The 22,263-nt window shown below is 41.3% G+C and overlaps 1 protein-coding gene across 1 annotated transcript in view; it reads left to right on the top strand.

Annotated features, from left to right (window-relative positions):
* The window catches only part of LOC131996204 (uncharacterized), a 52,888-nt gene that overhangs the window by 5,787 nt on the left and 24,838 nt on the right, over positions 1-22,263 (top strand). The window contains exons 3-4 of the mRNA XM_059365670.1: positions 6,045-6,195; positions 6,386-6,454. Coding sequence (XP_059221653.1) covers positions 6,045-6,195; positions 6,386-6,454 — 220 coding nt within the window. The remainder of the gene's footprint in view (positions 1-6,044; positions 6,196-6,385; positions 6,455-22,263) is intronic.

The following is a 22,263-nucleotide window of genomic DNA, read 5'->3' as shown; positions in this document are numbered from 1 at the left end:
GATCGGAGTCCATATGTGCAGTCTCTATAGCATCTCGCCACTCTTCTCACACTGTTTTAGACACCACAATGAGAGTCAACAACCACATATCAATGGACACGCCTAATAGATCCATTGATGCTGCCATTGCTGCAAAATTCGCTAATTTGACTTTAGCAGATCCAAAATTTTATATCTCTGGGCCGTTTTCAATCGTACTTGGATCTGACATATATGGGCGCATTATATTACCGGGTCTTTTAGCTAGTGATGGCTCTCTTCCAGTCGCCACAAATACTATCTTCGGCTGGGTGCTGTCTGGCTCATGCACCACCTGATGCAACAACTATTGAACTGGATTATATTTAAAATTAACATTAGAATCTATAAGTAAACTGAATTGTTATTAAATTTTGACTAGAGATAACCCTTATAGTATTAAGGCATATTGAATTTCAAGCATTTTATGAACACTCAAAGATCGTATGAATTGTATATTTTCCTATTTTTTTTTTTTTTGACCTCATACCATTATATATTTGAATTTAAAACTTTTACCTTGCAATCTTGCAACATGGGCCGGTAATGTTTGTGCCACACAACTTCCAGGTCTGCATTTTTATAATGCCACATACAGAGGGCACTGAGAACACTACACTTTTTAGTTCTAAATTTAGTTTTATGGTAAACTAAATGTCATTATTTTGAGAAGTCATGACTATGAAATGAAAGACTCGTTCATTCCGTTTTAACTTCGAGAGCAATAAAGTTCAGTCTTCGTAAAATCTAAACATATATCGTTTTTTTTTTGTTAAGTCATTGTGACTTGGTATTAAGGTTACTTTTTTACATACATAACCCAAAAACACATTTCGAGTCTTAAGGGTTTGGGACTTTCCAAACTTCCAAAAAGAATTTCTATCTTTCAGGAGGCCATTATCACCCTTTCGTTCACAGTCCACTGAACCCCAACGTTTTCAGAGAGATCTGGGCCAAATTGCAGAATGATGTCAAGTGGCCTAACACAACCCACTGTTCCAAATTATAGCAAAATCGTATAACAAATGTGGCGTTTATGGGCCTACGACCATAAATTGGCGGATCCGTCTATATGGGAGCTAAATCAAGATAAAACCCTTCTTCGGACTTAATCTGCCTATAAACAAAAAAAATTGTGCTGCTCAATATCTCTGTTTGTAAAGACTGTAGCGTGATTTCAACAGACAGATGGACGGACATGGCTACATGGTCTTAGATTTTTACGACGATCAAGAATATATATACTTTACAGGGTCGAAAATGTATATTACGATGTGTTGCAAACGGAATGACAAAATGAATATACCCCCATCCTTCGGTGGTGGGTATTTAAATGGTATGACAGCCTTGTTAAAACTTCTCCCCAAAGAGGTGTCGCACTGCGGCACACCGTTCGGATTCGGCTATAAAAAGGAGACACCTTATCATTGAACTTAAACTTGAGGCTGACAGCACTCCTTGATAGGTCACGAGTTTGCCCCTGTTTCCTAATGGAATGTTCATGGGCAGATTTGAATTTAATTTTTGCTGTAACTGGAACTTGGTGACCAATTTTATTGACGGATTCACATACTACTCCTAAATACGTTTTCTTTGAATATTGTTGTCATAAGTCTATATGATCGTTTGGTTGGTTTTGGTGTGGGACGGCCCTAATGAGAGTATTGGCTTTCTCGGAGACATGTCAATTAGACTGCCGGACGAGTACACGTTCTTTCAGGCGATGGTCTATGAAATTACATTAGCCGCAAAGGAGATCCCGAGGATAGACCTGACGGCCGTCAAGTTCATGGATACAAGGACGATGAGGTCTAAGTGCCTGGCGGAGTTTTTGGAGGCCCTGAACTTACTCCTGGTCCATGACTTTGTGTTGGTCTGGTTACCCGGGAAAGTATGCCAGGGGGGGATCCCACACGCCAGGCGGTGGCGAGGTGTTTGTCTGTGGATGGATGTCGGATTTCCAAGGCACTGTAGCCAGCTGTTGATCGAAGGAGGACATTTAAAAAGGGTCAATGAGAACGATTATAGATACATAACCGGACAATGCCATATGGCCGCTCGAATGGGAGTTACGACGACTATGGCCAATGTCTTGATGGGGATGTGGAGGAGGCGATTTGGCACCTGATCTGCTCTTGCAGAGGTCTACATGAGCATAGGCTTTCCATTCTAGGGAGTCAGTTCTTCGCCGATCTCGGTGAACTTGCCAATGTGTCTCTGTGGAGTCTTCTCAGTTACGGGTGTAAGACGAGTCTGATTCAACGAGTGGTGCGGTGGAGCCACGTATCTGTGGAGTCTCTTCAGATACGTGAATAAGACGGGATTGATTTGTCGAAGGGTGAAGTCTTCAACATGTTGTCCTTCATTCACAGACGCGGAGCGACGATGCTTGGCACTTGGCAAGCGAATAATTAAGCGAGGGAAGGCACTCGCGTGGTGGCGTGATGGATAGGCGTTTGGTCCCTTTCTATTAATATATCTCTTACAGTTTTATACCCACCACCGAAGGATGGGGGTATATTCATTTTGTCATTCCGTTTGCAACACATCGAAATATCCATTTCCGACCCCATAATGTATATATTGGGTTGCCCAAAAAGTAATTGCAGATTTTTCATATAGTCGGCTTTGACAAATTTTTTCTCAGCTTGTGACTCTGTAATTGCATTCTTTCTTCTGTCAGTTATCAGCTGTTACTTTTAGCTTGCTTTAGAAAAAAAGTGTAAAAAAAGTATATTTGATTAAAGTTCATTCTAAGTTTTATTAAAAATGCATTTACTTTCTTTTAAAAAATCCGCAATTACTTTTTGGGCAACCCAATATATTCTTGATCAGCGTAAAAATCTAAGACGATCTAGACATGTCCGTCCGTCTGTCCGTCCGTCTGTTAAAATCATGCTATAGTCTTTAAAAATAAAGATATTGAGCTGAAATTTTACACAGATCTTTTTTTGTCCATAAGCAAGTTAAGTTCGAAGATGGGCAATATCGGACTATATCTTGATATAGCCTCCATATAGACCGATCCGTCAATTTAGGGTCTTAGGCACATAAAAGCTACATTTGTTATCGGATTTTGCTGAAATTTGGGATAGTGAGTTATGTTAGGCCCTTCGATATCCTTCTTCAATTTGGCCCAGATCGGTACAGATTTGGATATAGCTGCCGTATTGACCGATTTCTCGGTTTAAGGTTTTGGGGCCATAAAAGGTGCATTTATTGTCCGATTTCGCCGAAATTTGGGACAGTGACTTGTGTTGGGAAGTTCAACATCCTTCTTTAGTTTGTTCCAGATCGGTCCAGATTTGAATATAGCTGCCATATAGACCTATCTGTCGATTTAATGATTTCGGCCCATAAAAGGCGCATATAATGTCCGATGTCGCCAAAATTTGGTATAGTGTGTTGTGTTAGGCTCTTCGACATCCCTCTTCAAGTTGGCTCAGATCGATGTAGATTTGGATATAGCTGCCATATAGACCGATCTCTCGTTTTGGGTCTAGAAAAGGCGCATTTATTTTACGATTTCGCCGAAATTTGGGACAGTGGGTTGTGTTGTTAAGTTCGAAATTTTTCTGAAACTTGGCCCAAATCGGTCTAGATTTGGATATAGCTGCCATAGAGACCGATATCTCGATTTAAAGTCTTGGTCCCATAAAAGGCGCATTTATTGTCCGAGTTCGCCGAAATTTATGATAGTACATTAAATTAAGCCCTTTGAGATTCTTCTTTAATTCGGCTCAGATCGGTCCAGATTTGGATATAGCTGTCATACAGACCGATTTCTCGATTTAAAGTCTTGGCCTCATAAAAGGCGCATTTATTGTCCGATTTCGCGGAACTGTGCCTGATATAGCTTCCATATAAACCGACCTCCCGATTTGACTTTTTGGGTCTTTCCGCAATTTTTGTCCCATTTGGCTGAAATTTTGCATACGGTGTTACGACTTCCAACAACTTTGCCAAATACGGTTCAAATTAGTCTATATCCTGATAGAGCTCCCGTATAAGCCGGTCCCTCAATCATCCTTGTTCGGTTCCTAGAAGCTTTAGTTTTTGCTGGTTTGACAGAAGTTTAGTATGTAAAATGAAATTATGCCCTTCACTTAAATTTGAATACCCTCCACCATAGGAGGGGGGTTAACTTATATCGTCATTCTGTTTGTAACTACTCGAAATATTTGTCTGAGACCCCATAAAGTATATATATTCTTGATCGTTGCGACATTTTATATCGATCTAGCCATGTGCGTCCGTCTGTCCGTCTGTCCGTCCGTCCGTCTGTCTGCACGCTAACTTCCGAAGTAGTACAGCTAACCGCTTGAAATTTTGCAAAAATACTTCTTATTGGTGTAGGTCGGTTGGTATTGTAAATGGGCCATATCGGTCCATGTTTTGATATAGCTGCCATATAAACCGATCTTGGGTCTTGACTTCTTGAGTCTCTAGAGGGCGCAATTCTTATTTGATTGGAATGAAATTTTGCGCAACGTGTTTTTTTGTGATATCCAGCAACTGTGCGAAGTATGGTTCAAATCGGTTTATAACTTGATATAGCTGTCATATAAACCGATCTTGGGTCTTGACTTCTTGAGCCTCTAGATGGCGCAATTCTTATCCGATTGGAATGACATTTTGCACGAAGAATTTTGTTATGATATCCAAGATCTGTGCCAAGTATGGTTCAAATCGGTTCATAACCTGATATAGCTGTCATATAAACCGGTCTTGTGTCTTGACTTCTTGAGCCTCTAGAGGGCGCAATTCCTATCCGATTGGAATGAAATTTTGTACGACGAATCCTCTCATGGCCATCACCATACATGTTTATTATGGTCTGAATCGGTCTATAGCCTGATACAGCTCTCATATAAATCGATCTCTCTATTTTACTTCTTGAGCCCCCAAAGGGCTCAATTCTTATTCGAATTGGCTGACATTTTAGTCAGGTCTCCAACATATAATTTAATTGTGGTCCAAACCGGACCATATCTTGATATCGCTCTAATAGCAGAACAAATCCTTTATTTTATCCTGTTTTTGCCATAAAGAGGTGCCAGGAAAAGAACTCGACAAATGCGATCCATGGTGCAGGGTATATAAGCGGAATCCATGGTGGTGGGTTCCCAAGATTCGGCCCGGCCGAACTTAGCACTCTTTTACTTGTTAGGTAAATAAACGTTTACCTCCTTTTCTGGAGTTTATACCTTATATTAATTCATTCTCCTGTTTACGTTTCCCTGTGTTACTGGTAATATCGGAGCTATTGCTATGAATAAGTCATTATTTTTCGCAGTCGTTGGTAATGGTGAGTGTAATGATATGAATAAGTCATTATTTTTCGCAGTCACAGGTAATGGTGAGTGTAATGATATATTCATGAATGTTAACGATACATAGTAATAATTGCATTTGCTTACTAGGTTTTAGGTGTGTTCCGAAATGAGCTGCCAGAATACCTATGGAACATCTGCAGTATCGATTTCAGCTCATATACATCCAAGCTCTCCCCGTTATTCTTTCACACGCAGGAGTAAAAACTGCCCTTAAGGGGTAATCATAATCAACTCTCATCATTGCTTTGCTCGTAGTACACCTACCACTATGGTCTCATATTGTAAGGTTGTGAACCTCGGATTAACTTATATGACTGCACTACAGTCTTCCGCTTTATATGAGAGGCTTATTGTTTAGAAAACCCAATTTTTTTTTTCGTCTTCTTATTTATTTTCTTTATAAAATTGCAACCTTGCCAAATCAAGCCAAAGTTATTTTGTTATTAAAGATTTTGTATTATTTATTACTTAAATAACCGTATAAAATTTAAATTTATTATATGACAAAATCAGAATTCCCGCCTTCAATTTCTCAAGCAAATGATGTGAGGACCACAAAAAAAAAGGAATCCGAAAAAGGAATATTTATAACGAATGCCAAAGACAACATTGTTATAAAAGATTCACTTAACTCCTCTGAGCCAGTTTGATTCAGCCAGCTTTAAACAAATCTCATCTTTCTCATTTCAGGTCCTAAGCAAAATTCCATTAAAAGATAGGGAACAGCACAGAAATGCTGTAAGCAAACGCACATCACCACAAAAGATCTGTGGACAGACAAACAATAATCGCAGAGAATCCATATGTCAAAAGTGGCTCAATAACATGCTTGCGAATTTCTGTGAGTTTTGCGTTTCGCCTTTGATGGCACTGCTGACTTTTGTGCAGATTTTCCATTGGCTTAAACCGTGGCCCATTGCACAATGTCGGACATTGGTTGCCATAAATCCATGTTGAAATATCATCTTGAATGAAATCGATTTCAATCAATATATGGATGGTTTTCTACCTTTTTTGTGATTGTCATACAGGGCTGGAGCAGCAGAAGATAACGGCCCTTAAATATTCAAATATGTACCGATTAGTGAGATTATGGAAAGGTAAACAAGTAAAAGGGCGTTAAGTTTGGATACCCACCACCTCGGGTATATATGTAAACCACATGTCATCAAAATCCGGTGAAAAGTGCATACCTTATGTCCCATAGCAGTTATATCGAAATATGATCCGATTTGGACCAAATACTAATAAGTACGAGTCCTTGTTCAATTGTGTATAACAAAATATTGATCTTTTTAGTAGCTATGTCTAAAAATAAACCTATTTGAACCATATACAATACGAATGCCAAAAAGCCTAACAAAAATCACTGTATCAAATTTCAGTTAAATCGGATTATAAATGCCCCTTTTTTGGGGCCAAGACTTTAAATCGAGATATCGGTCTATAAGGCAGCTATATGCAAATCTTCATCGATCTAGACCGAATTGCAGAAATACGTTGAGGGGCTTAACTCAACTCTCTGTCCCAAATTTCGGCAACATCGGAAAATAAATGCGCCTTTTATGGGCCCAAAAGATTAAATTGAGAGATCGGTCTATATCGCAACTATATCCAAATCTGGACCGATCTGAGTGAAATTGAAGAAGGATGTCGAAGGACCTAACACAACTCAATGTCCCAAATTGCGGCGACATCGGACAATAAATGCGCTTTTTATGACCCACAAACCTAAAACCGAGAGATCGGTCTATATGGCAGCTATATCCAAATCTGCACCGATCAGTGCCATAATGCAGTAGTATGTCAATGGGCTTTACTTAACCCACTGTCCCAAATTTCATCAAAATAGGATAACAAATGTGGTTTTTGTGGGCCTAAGACCCTAAACCGGAGGATCGGTCTATATGGCAGCTATATCCAAATCTGGACCGATCTGGGCCAATTTGACGAAGGAAGTCGAAGGGCCTGAGATAATTCACTGTCCCAAATTTCAGCGAAATCGGATAAAAAATGTGGCTTTTATGGGCCTACGACCCTAAATCGGCCGATCGGTCTATATGGGGGCTATATCAAGATATAGTCCGATATAGCCCATCTTCGAACTTAACCTGTTTATCGACAAAAAAAGAATCTGTGCAAAATTTCAGCTCAATATCTCTATTTTTAAAGACTGTAGCGTGATTTCAACAGACAGACGGACGGACATGTCTAGATCGTCTTAGATTTTTACGCTGATCAAAATATATATACTTTATAGGGTCGGAAATGTATATTTCGATGTGTTGCAAACGGAATGACAAAATGAATATACCCCCATCCTTCGGTGGTGGGTATAAAAAGGAGCTTGAGTTGGCAGCAAATCTGCTGACAGGAACTATGTTGAGTAGTTATAAGGAGATCTGCCCTCTGATATATCCAGGTAAGAGATTGAAAGCTCTATAACAGGGCAAAAAAAACCAAGCTGCGTGCGGACTGGGACCTGTACGTGGAGTCCTTTAATAAGCACAAGAGAGAGGTAAAATCGTCCAAAAGGGCCGCATGGGAGTAAATGAGTCCTCCAGGTTCCGAAGATTGCTCTCCAAGGATCGAAGCTCTCTCGAAAGCATTGTAAGATATGACGGAACCTGGGCGGAATCTAGCTCTGAAACGCCCGAGCTATTTGCTGCTACGCCCTTCCCTGTGTGCTCGGACGTGACCGTGACACAACACAGTGACGAGTCAATTCCCGTGGTTGAAGATATGATATCGGAGGGGAAGACAGCCTGGGCGATGAATTCTTATGAACTCTATAAGTCAACGGGCCGTATGGCGTACTGCCTGCTATGCTGTAAAGGGCAGGGCCGATTGTCATACGTCACATAGTAGCTGCGTTTTGCCGGACCATGTACCGACTGGGTGGCGGGAGGGCTAGGGTGGTTTTTTTGCCGAAGGCAGAACAAACCGAGCCATTCTTCCAACCTTAAATTTGAGGACACTATTAATGGTACCGTCTCGATCCTTTGCTGGTATGCGGTAATGAGCATGCTTACACTAAAAGTCAGTTGGTGGACAGTGACCTCCATGGTATGGTTGGCTACATTGAGGTTAGTTTTTGTTGTGGGCGACTTCCCTTTGGCACCCTTGTTGGACTTGGAACGAAGTTTTAATAAAGTGAAGTTGGAATCCATAAAAGGCTCTCTAGAAGACATAAGGATCTAGACTCTCTTTAAAAATTGGGTTGAAACGATGCTAAAATGCCAGATTATCAATGCACCGCACCACCTGCGGAGGGCTCGATAAAGAAGACCGTCACCAAAGAAACTCCACAAGAAGGGGGTTTATCTCCTCTTTTGTGGCTTTTGGAAATCAATCGGATTCGGAGGCCTTTCGAGAGGGTGAAGGTCTTTACCTACGCAAACAACATCGTCATCATGGCGAGTGGCTGGCTCGTTCAGGGAGCTTTGAGGAAGCTATCCGGATGGGAGAGGGCCAACGAGCTTGGCATAAATTCCAGAAAGACTGAACTGGTCCTTTTCATCAAGAGTATGAAGGTGGATGTTTCAAAAGGGAAGGCTCAATAGAGAAGACTGTCACCAAAAAAACTCCACAATGAAGGAGTTTATCTCCACTTATGTGGCTTCTGGAAATCAATCGGATTCTGAGGCCTTCAGAGAGGGAGAGGGTGAAGGTCTTTACCTACGCGGGCAACATCGTCATCATGGTGAGTGACTGACTCGTTCAGGGAGCTTTAAGGAAGCTATCCGGATAGAAGAGGGCCAACGAGCTTGGCATAAATTCCAGAAAGACTGAATTGGTCCTTTTCACCAGGAGGATGAAAGTGGGTGTTTCAAAAGGGACTTGTCCTGGGTGGGGTGAAGCTGCTAATCTTTCCGGAGGCCAAGTACGTAGACGTGATTCTTGACTTAATGCGAGGTTTGGGAAGAAACTTTAAAAAAAGAGACAAAAGGGGACTAAATGACTAAACTAAACTACTCCAATACTACAAACACTCCACATAACTCAATAGGAAATAGTTGGGAGTGAGGACGATGTTCAGGATGTTTACAGCAGTAGTTCAGCTGATCTCACCTATGAATATCTCGTATGGCATAAGTATCCGGACATCTTGCACAGGCGCAAGATGAAGAAGGCACAGGGCACCTCGGCGGCGCTGATCTCTGGGGCAAAGAGTAGGAGGTAGAGGATGAACATCTTTGCCTTAGCGGACGACGTCGTCATCATGGTGTGTGGCCGGAGTTCCTCTCGAATATTACGGACCTCGTTCAGTGCGCTTTGAGAAAGCTTTTCTGACGGGTAAAGGCCAACGGGCATAAATCCCAAAAAGACTGAACTGGTCCTTTTCACCAGGAGGAGGAATTTGGGTATTTCCAAGGGACTTGTCCTGGATGGGGTGAAGCTACCGCTCTCTTCGGAGCCCCAGATTATATACCAGGAGATTCTTTTCATGTTGATGGGTTGGAAGTCGTTTTCCCAAAAAGGGATCTCTGAAGTGGGGGCATCCCCCTTTCCCGGAAGCTTCTGTCGACACGGATAAGTCTAAGTAGTATGGGAGCATTGAACAGAAGTCTTCATTGAATTCCTTGGATTCAGTGAATCTTATACACTTCTGGAGGATCGCAGCGTCTTTTAGGCGGAGGTCTTCGCGGTTCTGAAGGCACTGGAGACAATGATGATGCAAGAGCGTCGGCCCGATCTGACGGTCACGATATACGTGAGCAGTGAGGGCCGAAGGCTTTGGCGTCGGGTCGTGTAAGGTACTGTTTAGAAGATGCAAAGAGCTTCTTTAAATATGGGAAAGACTGTCAGGCTCTGCTGGGTCCCAGGCCATCAATGTGTGGCGGGGAACGAAGTGACTGACGAGTTGGTCAGGAATGGATCACTGATTGCCGCAGATCTTGCTATGAAATCGGTGAGAATTCCACTGTGCGAGCTTCTTGGTAGGGTGGACGCCTTCTATGATAAGTGAGCTTAAAAGGCGTGGGCTGATGGTGTAGTAGTATTTTCCGAAACAGGATGTTGAAGGACACAGTAGCGCAGAGGTTAGCATGTCCGCCTATGGCGCTGAACGCCCGGGTTCGAATCCTGGCAGGAACGTTAGAAACAAAAAATTTCAGCGGGGAGGTGTCGCAACTATAAAAAGGAGGCCCCTTATCATTGAGCTTAAACTTGAATCGGACAGCACTCTTTGAAATGTGAAAAGTTTGTGTCTGTTCCTCAATGAATGTTCATGGGCAAATTTGCATTTTCCTTGGACGTCGCTTATGCTGGGTTAAGAGAGCCTGACGTAGGACGGCAAATAGGTGTCCTGACTGGTCATTGCAAAGTAAGATCGTAAACTTCGCTCAGCGTAACGCAGGGAAAGCTAGATTCTTTCATTAGATGCAATGACGAGGAGAAGTTGGAGAAGGTCGTGCATCTGCTGTGGCCCGCAATTGAGAGGAGAAGACACGGGATAATGTCCGTCCATCTGTCGAAAGCACGCTAACTTTCGAAGGAGTAACACTGGGCACTTAAAATTTTTCACAAATACTTCTTATTGGTCAGATGGGATTGTAAATGGCTATATCGGTCCATGTTCTTATACAGCTGCCATACACAACGATCTCGGATCTGGACATCTTGAGCTTCTAAAAGGCGCAATTTTTACCCGATATGGTTGAAATTTCTTACGAGGTGTTTCGCTTCGATTTCCAGTCACTGTATCAAGCATGGTCAATATCGGTTCATATCCATAATAAAGCCGCCTTACAAACCGATCTTGACTTCTTCTGCTCCTAGATGGTGCAATTCTTAACTGATATGGCTAAAAAAGATGTTTTATTTTGATTTCCAATAACTGTGCTCAGTGTGGTACAAATCGGCTGGTAACCGAATATAGCTGCCATATGAACCGATCTTCAGATATTGCTTCTGGAGCCTCTAGAAGACCAAATTACCACCCGATCGGCTAGAATTTCGCACTTAAAGTTCTGCTATGACTTTGAACTGGGCCGACCGATTTATTGAACCTCTGAAAGGCCTAGTTATTATTTGGCTGCAATTTTCCATATGACTTCTTCTATGACTAGAGATGGGTAAATACCCGATTATATACCCATTTATACCCAAAAGCTGGGTATTTCTAATTTTGCCGATATCTTAGGTATAAACCGGCCGCCCTATAGACCGGCCGCCCGATGTCCCGATATAGGATATTGAGGCCATAAAAGACCCATTTTTTCCCCAAATCCATGAAATTTGGCACAGTGTGTTCTGGTAGACTACCCTACCAATTCTGGTCAAATGTCGTCGAGATCGGACCATATTTGGATATAGCTGCATTATATAGGCCGATCTCCCGATATAGTCTAATGAGCCTATAAAAGGAGTATTTTTCATCCTATTTCGATGAAATTTGGCACAGCGAATTCTGGTACCCCTCTAAATGTTTTTGTTGAATATCGTCCAGATCGGACATTATCTGGATATAGCGGCTATATAGACCGATCTCCCGACATAGAGTATTGAGCCTATAAAAAGACAATTTTTCATCCGATTTTTATGAAATTTGAAACAGTGAAACCTCCAAATATACTCCAAGCTCCTGACTTATCGCTGAATAGTGTTTCTTGGCACGTAACATTTAAAGAGCTAGAAATTTGGAAGAATATGCTAGGTAGGGCTTCGTGTCCCATTTTTCTTGTCTCCTGACTTATGATCTCAGGTACTGACACTATTTCTCATCTTCTATACCTTCTCTGACTGAAGACCACCGTGACGCAGAGGTAAACAGGTCCGCCAATGACGTCGAACGCATGGTTTCAAATCCCGGCGTTAACACCAGATTAATTTTCAGCGGTGTTTATCCCTGTACTAATAATGGGTACCTTTGTGAGGTATCCTGTCAAGTTAAATCTTCTCCATCAAGTGGTGTCGCTTTACAGTACGTCGTTCGGACTCAGCCCAAAAAAAAGGACGCACCTTATCATTGAGCATAAGGTTTAATCAGAGTACACTTATTGATATGAGAGAAGTATCCTCTGTTCCATAATGGAATGTTCATGTTCAGCTAAGGCCCGAACTGGCCTGGCCCCTTTTTTTTAACCCTGAATCTACCCTGCCTCAACAGCAATGTATAATTATAAATATTCCTCAGTGAGTTTGTATTTTATTTGGAATTGCTCAACGCTTTATGTTGTGTCGTTGATGTGTTGCTGTTGCTGTCGGTGTCGGTGTCTGACGTTATAACCGGTGTCTCTCGCTCTTTCTGTCCATGTATGGGGACGTGGTCATTGTGGCACACAAATCAATTTTCGCTTTGACCATACGGTGGATGGGTGAGTCGACCAACAGCCAGCTAGGCAGTTAGTCAGCCTTTTAAGGAATTGTTTGCCGCAATACATATTTTAAATATTCGTTCTTGGCTTGTCTAACACGAACAAAATTTATGTTAATCTATTGAGGCTGCGATTGAGTGTGAGAAAGATTGCTTCAAGAGATTTAAGGAATCCTTCTTGGATAATTTATGATCGCCAGTCGAATAGTTTAAATTGATTTCCTTTTTTCTTTCTTACTCTCTGTGGCAAAGCTAAAATGGATTTGTGTTTTGAATAAGAAAAAATTAAAACAATTTTGTTTATTTGCATGGAAGTTGATTTGTTATTTTTGAGGACTGTAGAAATGAAGACCACGACAGGTAGAAAATTTTATATGGGTTGCCCAAAAAGTAATTGCGGATTTTTTAAAAGAAAGTAAATGCATTTTTAATAAAACTTTGAATGAACTTTAATCAAATATACTTTTTTTAAACTTTTTTTCTAAAGCAAGCTAAAAGTAACAGCTGATAACTGACAGAAGAAAGAATGGAATTACAGAGTCAAAAGCTGTGAAAAAATTTGTCAACGCCGACTATATGAAAAATCCGCAATTACTTTTTGGGCAACCCAATAGCTATGTAAGAAAATTGGTATCATAGGTATATGCATAATAAACACAAGTAAATTCGATAGTTAAGTTCGGCCGGGCCGAGTCTTATATACCTTCCCCTACCTACCTTTACACTATTGAAAGCAACTTCAATGTCAAAAAATGCTACCATTGTTTATTCCTTGACAGCGAGAGAACCCTCTATGTAACCGACTAGGTCGTGAAGGGCTGTTTCCGTGGATTTGCCTTTACTTACTGGAGTGTATTTTCCTTTACTATATGGAGGCCACCGTAGCGCAGTCCGCCTATGATGGTGAACGCCTGGGTTCGAATCCCGGCGAGACCATCAGAAAAAAAATGTTCAGCGGTGGTTTTCCCCACCTAATGCTGTCAACATTTGTGAGGTACTATGCTGTGTAAAACTTCTCACCAAAGAGGTGTCGCACTGCGGCACGCCGTTCGGACTCGGCTATAAAATGGAGGCCCCTTATCATGGTGCTGAAACTTGAATCGGACTGCACTCATTGATATGTGAAAAGTTTGCCCCTGTTTCTTAGTGGAATGTTCATGGGCAAAATTTGCAAATTTGCATTTGCATGTGCATGCTGCTGCCTAGACAGGCAATCTTCAGGAATCTTTGCCCTAATATATGTTTCTATCAACCTCTCAAGAGTCTTCAGCATAAAGAATGACAGACTAATAAGACGAAAATCTTTCGCCTTCGTATGGTAGGACTTTCCTGCTTTCGGAATGAAAAATGACTTAGTGTCCCTCCATCCCACAGTTCTATATATGACATTCCGATACAAGCAGAGTATATCTCCCTAAGCCAGGGAACCAGTCTATCAGACACAGCTTGTAATTCAACCGATGATACTTCATCAGGGCCTGGCGACTGAAATAAGTCAAAACTTCTTATCGCCCAAAGGATTTTCGGCTCAGATAAAATTTCCCTAATAAACTCCGACGAATGCATACCAGTGACAACCTCTTCTGGCTTTACATTGTCCGTTGGAGAAATGTGCATCAACGAGTAGTTCTAGTGTTTCCTTACAAGACATTGTTCATACATTCTCTGATTTCCTCCACCGTAATAGGCCTAGAGGACTGAATGCATACCGGTGACAACCTCTTCTGGCGCCACGTTGTCCGTTGAAAAACTTCCCGGGAAATGTGTATCAACGAGTAGTTCTAGTGTTTCCTCAGAAGACATTGTCCATACATTTTGAATTCTGAATATTCCCCACCGTAATATATCTCGAGGACTGAATCTTCCTTAGTTTAGTGGGCTCAGATGTATTCTCCACTGAGTTGCAGAATTCTACCCAGAATTTATAATGAGCCTTTCTTAGCTTGCCCTTATATTTTTTCCTATCTCAACCTTATAGATGTCCCAATCGTGTCCTGCTCTTGTGACTTTCGCTCTATTGAAGAGTTTTCTGTAGTCCTTCCTTAGACCAACCACCTCTGGGATCCACCATGACGGTCGCTATTTGCCCCTTGGCTTGGCACTAGGGCATGCTGACACAAGCGAGACATTCAGGGCCTTCGTGATTCGCTTGACCATTATGTCGAAGTCCTCCGCAGTTTCCACTTCCTTTTCGGGTCTAGAAGGGATAGACGTGCAGAATTTGTGCCGAAATTAATCCCAATCCGCCTTTCTTCTGTTTAGCCGAGGGACCACTTCTGCAGTATTTTCTCCAAGGCTGAAACTAATATAACGATGATCAGAGAAGATGTGGTTACTCAATACTTCCCAGTCACATATTCTTGTGTTTATATCTTCAGATACAAAGATAGTATCCAGTACCTCCTGTCTGTTCCTGGTAATAAAGGTCGGTTTATTCATCATCCCTTTAGTAGACATCTGAACTTCCCCATATCTGGTGATGTGCATAAGCAACACTTCCTTAACTGAGGCTCTTCTTCCCTACAGAAGCGGCTTCAACCAACGACTTAAGGTTTGAAGGCGGCATCTCTGTATCGTATGTCATATATAGAGAAGCCAGCCCGTAATAAGACTTGTTTGTTTCAAGGATGGCTATCATTAAATGTTCAGTACTTAGTGACGGAAGAAGAGAAACATTTAGACTACTCTTTGCGATAATACAGGCTCTGTATCTCCCATTCCCCGTTCCCCTTGAGTAGTTTAAATCCCGGAATTCTTAGTCCACACACCATTCCTCCACACTCCCATGGTTCCTGAATAAGAACCCCGTCAAATCCCCCTACCATCTGTAAAAACCGGGCCATAGTCAGGATTCAGAATTTCCACAACTGTTGTTATATCCACCACCGAAGGATGGTGGTATTTCCATTTTGTCATTCCGTTTGCAACACATCGAAATATCCATTTTTCACCCAACTTTGCACAGATTCTTTTTTTGTCCATAAGCAGGGTAAGAAAGGCTATATCGGCCTATATCTTAATATAGCCCCCATATAGACCGATTTCTCGATTTAAGGTTTTGCGCCCATAAAAGGCGCATTTATTGTTCGATTTTGCCCAGATCGGTCCAAATTTGGATATAGCTCCCATATAGACCGATCTCTCGATTTATGGTTTTGCGGCCCATTAAAGTCGCAATTATTGTACGATGTCGTCGAAATTTGGGACAGTGAGTTAAGTTAAACCCCTCGACATACTTCTGCAGTATGGCCCAGATCGGTCCAGATTTGGATATAGCTGCCATATGGACCCATCTCTCGATTTAAGGTTTTGGGGCCATAAAAAGCGCTTTTATTGCCTGATTTCGCCTAAATTTGGGACAGTGATTTATGTTAGGCCAATCGACATCCTTCGTCAATTTGGCCCAGATCGATCTAGATTTGTATATAGCTGTCATACAGAACGATCCGCCGATTTAGAGTCTTAGGCCCATAAAAGCCACATTTATTATCCGATTTTGCAGAAATTTGGGACAGTGGGTTTTGTTAGTCCCTTCGATATTCATCGTTAATTTGGCTCAGATTGGTCCAGATTTAGATATAGCTGCCATATAGACCGATCCCTCGATCCGATCCCTCGACATACTTCTGCAATATGGCACAGATCGGTCCAGATATGGATATAGCTGGCATATGGAACGATCCCTCGATTTAAGGTTTTGGTACCATAAAAAGCACACTTATTGTCCGATTTTGCCTAAATTTGGGACAGTGAGTTGTATTAGGCTCTTCGACATTTTTCTGCTACTTGGCCCAAAATGGTCCATATATATAGCTGCCATATAGATCGATATCTCGATTTAAAGTCTTGGCCACATAAAAGGCACATTTATAATCCGATTTCATTGAAATTTGACACAGGGACTTATGATAGGCTTTTCGATAACCGTGTCGTGATCGGTTTATTGAATAATGACTTGTACTTACTAGTATTTGTTCCAAATCGGAAAATATTTCGATGTATCTGCTATGTTACATGAGGTACTATGCTATGTAAACTTCTCTCCAAAGAGGTGTCGCACTGCGGCACGCCGTTCGGACTTGGCTGTAAAAATCGTTGAGGCTAAACTTGAATCGGACTGCACTCATTTATATGTGAGAAGTTTGCCCCTGTTCCTTAGTGGAATGTTCATGGGCAAAATTTGCATTCGCATATTTTCCGAGTTCCGAGCTTACCCGCTGGCGTTATTGAAGGCAAACAGGGTGGTACACGCAAACCGGGACGTCCAAAATCCCGATGGAAGGATCAATGGTGGGAGACACCTTGAAACTTGGTTTCAGAGTTTATAAAATGAGCGCAGAAGATCGAGGCGTTTGGAACGCTATTCTACGTTCGTTTAGTGGAGGCCAGCGTAGCGCAGAGATTTGCATGTCTGCCTATGACGCTGAACGTCTGTGTACGAATTCTGGCGAGACCATCAGAAAACAAGTAAAAGCGTGCTAAGATCGGCCGGGCTGAATCTTATATACTCTCCATCATGGAACGCATTTGTCGAGTTCTATACGCAGCATCTCTTTTTAGGCAAACAAAGAATATTGAGTAAGAACTGTTATGCTATTAGAGCTATATCAAGTTATAGTCCGATTCGGACCATAAATGAATGCTGAACATTGTAGAAGTCATTGTACAATATTTCAGTGCAATTGGATAAGAATTGCGCCTTGTAGGGGCTCAAGAAGCAAAATCGGGATATGGGTTTATAGGGGAGCTGAATCAAACTATTGATCGATTCAGATCATATTAGACACGTATGTCGAAGGTCATGAAAAAAGCCGTTGTACTAAATTTCTGCCAAATCGAATGAGAATAGCGCTCTCTAGAGGCTCAAGAAGTTAAGATCCCCGATCGGTTTATATGGCAGCTATATCAGGTTCTATACCGATTTGCACCATACTTAGCACAGTTATGGGAAGTGATACCAAAACACCACGTGCGAAATTTCGGATGAGAACTGCGCGCTCTATTGGCTCAAGAAGGCAAGATCCCAGATCGGTTTATATGACAGCTATATCAGGTTATGTACGGATTTGCGCCATACTTAGCACAGATATGGGAAGTGATACCAAACCACTACGTTCAAAATTTCTGCCAAAGCGGATAATAATTGCGTCCTCTAGAGCCTCAAGAAGTCAAGGCCCCTGATCGGTTTATATGGCAGCTAGGTTGCCCAAAAAGTAATTGTCGGTAATATAGTAGTAATATAATCGGCGTTAACAAATTTTTGTCATCTGCTTGTGACTCTGTAATTGCATTCTTTCTTCTGTCAGTTATCAGCTGTTACTTTTAGCTTGCCTTAGAAAAAAAGTGCGCGAAATTTTGTTTACATTTGTTTGTTTGGCGTCAATTTTAATATGGGTACCACATGTATTGAAAGAAATTCATTTAACAAACCGAATCAACGCTTGTGATATGCACCTTAAACGCAATGAATTCGATCCGTTTTTAAAACGAATCATAACTGGAGATGAAAAATGGATTGTTTACCACAACGTTAGTCGAAAACGATCATGGTCCAAGCATGGTGAACCAGCTCAAACCACTTCAAAGGCTGATATCCACCAAAAGAAGGTTATGCTGTCTGTTTGGAGGGATTGGAAGGGTGTGGTATATTTTGAGCTGCTTCCAAGGAACCAAACGATTAATTCGGATGTTTACTGTCAACAATTAGACAAATTGAATACAGCTATCAAGGAGAAGCGACCAGAATTGGTCAATCGTAAAGGTGTCATATTCCACCAGGACAACGCTAGACCGCACACATCTTTGGTCACTCGCCAAAAACTGAGTGAGCTTGGCTGGGAACTTTTGATGCATCCACCATATAGCCCTGACCTTGCACCATCAGGCTACCATTTATTTCAATCTTTGCAGAACTCCTTAAATGGTAAAACTTTCGGCAATGATGAGGCTATAAAATCGCACTTGGTTCAGTTTTTTGCAGATAAAGGCCAGAAGTTCTATGAGCGTGGAATACTAAATTTGCCAGGAGGATGGCAAAAGGTTATCGAACAAAATGGCAATTATATATTTGATTAAAGTTCATTCTAAGTTTTATTAAAAATGCATTTAATTTTTTTTAAAAAATCCGCAATTACTTTTTGGGCAACCCAATATATCAAAACAAGGACCGATTTGGCCCATTTACAATCCCAACTGACCTACTCTAATAAAAAGTATTTGTGAAAAATTTCAAGCGGCTAGCTTTACTCCTTCGAAAGTTTGCGCGTTTTCGACAGACAGACGGACGGACGGACAGATGGACAGACTGACGGACGGACAGACGGACGGACGGACATGGCTAGATCGGCTTAAAATTACATGGCGATCAAGAACATATATACTTTATGGGGGTCTGAGACACATATTTCGAGGTGTTACTAACAGAATGACGATATTAGTATACCCCCATCCTATGGGGGAGGGTATAAAAATTTTCAGCGGTGGTTTTCTCCTCTTAATGCTTGCAACATTTGTAAGGTACTGTGCCATGTAAAACTTTTCTCCAAAGAGTGTCGCACTGCGGCACACCTTTCGGACTCGGCACGCCCTTACTTCTTAGCTTCATGATTGCGAGTGCACAGTGTGCCTCCTTGCTACTCTCTTCCTACCGCGCCCGAAACCCCAATTTTATTGACGAAGTGCCTTCTGTCGCCTCCTCGTCCCGTCACCTAGTGAACTTGAACAGGGCCGTGTATTAAGATGAGCTACTCTCTTGCCACTGCGCACGAAAATCCAATTATATCGATGGAGTGCCATCACCTCCAAAGAGGTGTCGCACTGCCGCACGCCGTTCGGACTCGTCTATAAAAAGGAGGCCCCTTATCATTGAGCTTAAACCTTGAATCGGACTGCACTCAGTGATATGTGAGAAGTTTGCCCCTGTTCCTTAGAGCAAAACTTGCAATTTGCATTTGCAAGTTATTTTAAGCGGACATGTCTATTCGTTCGACAGCTTCCATGATTTCCACAGACAGACAACGGACATGGCTAGGTCGACTTAGAATGCCAAAACCTTCGAGAATATATATACTTTATTGGATAGCAAATGGAAATCTGGAAGTTTTACAAACGGAATGCCTAGATTACTGTACCCCCATTCTATGGAGGTGGGTATACAAATTTCCTACTGAAACTTGATATGCGTTTTAAATCACAATCTAACTAACCAAATGTCCTATTGACATGTGTCACATTTAAAATAAATTGAAACATCATTAGCCAGCAACAAAAAATGCTTTTCATTTCCCTGCAATTCTGTGTAATTTGGTAAAGAAAATAACACAAATTGTATTTACAAAACCACTTTGTCCAATTTCGCATGCCTTTTGAAACAATGAAAATTGTAAAAGCAAAACATCTGTTGAGGTTGAAATGGTAACAGTTACAAATATACGCACACACACACACACACATAGCATACAAACACAAATCCTTGCATCCCTTTTCATTATTAATGTTGAACAACAAAAAAATTTGTTTTATTGACAACGCACATTTTCTTGGCCATTAATCTTTAATTGTCTAACAATGAAGACTAAGAGATTGAGAGCAACACTGAGGGAGAGTGCAAGAAATGCTAAAATCAACAAATGTCAAAATCATAATGTCACCATCATGAACTGCTGAAGGACCTCGAATGTCATCAAAAATCATGGAAACAATTCGTGCTCCTCATTTGTCACCGCAGCCGATAATTAATAATTGCCAAAGTTGGCCAGTTGTAAATGGGACGCAAAATAAAGCTGCAACCATTACAAAGACTGTATAGTCGCACAATTAGTTCTCAGTGATGCTGGGTAGGGAGATGCAGAGCACGTACCATCACCACCACCACTACTGCAACCACCTTTGCTATAATTAAAATGAATGACAGCTATCAATTTCAACAAATCAAATGTCAAAAAAATTATTTTGGGATTGGAATAAAAATTTATTGATTTGGTGATGTGAGTTTATGGCAGATTGGGAAGTTTTCAAAGTTGGAAATTTTAGAGAGGGGAATATTTTTTCAATCGGGTAAAATGGAGAATTTCAAATACCAGATATAGGCTTTCTTTGATTTTAAAGTTGGAACAATATTGGCCACAGTGGGCCTCAAAATAGACGCTAAATTGAATACATTATGAATCAAGCCCACGATCCCCACACAGAGTGAAAAAAAAGGTGCGCATCGTAGTGGCTCAAGAAGTCAAGGTCCAAAGTCGGTTTATATGTTAGCTATATCAGGTTATGGACCGATTTGAACCATACTTAGCACAGTTGTTAAAAGTCATAACAAAACAACAAAACACCTCATGGAAAATTTCGGCCAAGTCGGATGATAATAGCGCCCTCTATTGGCTCAAGAAGTTAAGACCCAAATTCAGTTCATGCGGCAGCTATACCAGGTTATAGACTTATTTGAATCATACTTCTAACAGATATTGGAAGTCATAACGAAACACATCATGCACAATATCAGCCCAATCGGATGAGAATTGCGCCCTCTAGTGGCTCAAGAAGTCAAAATGCAAAGTCAGTTTATATGACAGCTATATCAAGTTATAAACCGATGTCCATACTAAGCAAAGTTGTTGGAAGACGATATGAAATACGTCATACCAAATTTCAGCCAAATCGGATAAGATTTGCGCCCTCTAGAGGCTCAAGAAGTCAAGATCCAAGATCGGTTTAAATGACAGCTATGTCAGGTTATGGACCGATTTCAACCATACTAAGCAAAGTTTTTGGAAGTAGTAACAAAACGCTTTATACACAATTTCAGCCAAATCGGATGAGAATTGCGCCCTGTATTGTCTCAAAAAAAGAAGACCAAAAATAGATTCATATGTCAGCTATATCAGTTTATAGGCTAATTTGAACCATACTTAGGACAGATGTTGGAAGTGATAACACTTCAAATCGGTTTATATGGCAGTTATATCAGGTTATGGACCGATTTTAAACATACATTACACACTTGTTAGTAGTAATAACAGAACACTAAACACAAAATTTCAACAAAATCGGGTATATATTGCGCCCACTAGTAGCTCAAGAAGTTAAGACCCAAGATCGGTTCATATGACAGCTATATCAGGTTATGGACCGATTTGAACCATACTTGGCAATGTTGTTGAATATCATAACAAAACACGTCGTGCAAAATTTCATTCCAATAGGATAAGAATTGCGCACTCTAGAGGCTCAAGAAGTCAAGACCCAAGATCGGTTTATATGGCAGCTATATCAGGTTATGGACCGATATGAACTATACTTGGCACAGTTGTTGGATATCATAACAAAACACGTCGTGCAAAATTTCATTCCAATCGGATAAGAATTTCGTCCCCCATCCTATGGTGGAGTGTATAAAAAGCACAAGTTGCCAGTCAGTTGCCAACGTGCTCGGGTCTAGGAAGCAGCAGGACTTCGCCGTCGAAAGCTTCTTTTCTAGCGGTCGCTCACTTGTAGCTACGCAGCGTGCCTTCCGAGCTCGCTTTGAAGTTCCTCCTAAAAAACTCGTTCCTGTACGTAATTCGTTTCCTTCGTGGGTGAACTCATTTCTTGAGT

This window comes from Stomoxys calcitrans, chromosome 3, assembly GCF_963082655.1.
Source record: "Stomoxys calcitrans chromosome 3, idStoCalc2.1, whole genome shotgun sequence".
NCBI classification, from domain to species: domain Eukaryota; kingdom Metazoa; phylum Arthropoda; class Insecta; order Diptera; family Muscidae; genus Stomoxys; species Stomoxys calcitrans.
This window is presented reverse-complemented; position numbering and strand designations above follow the sequence as displayed.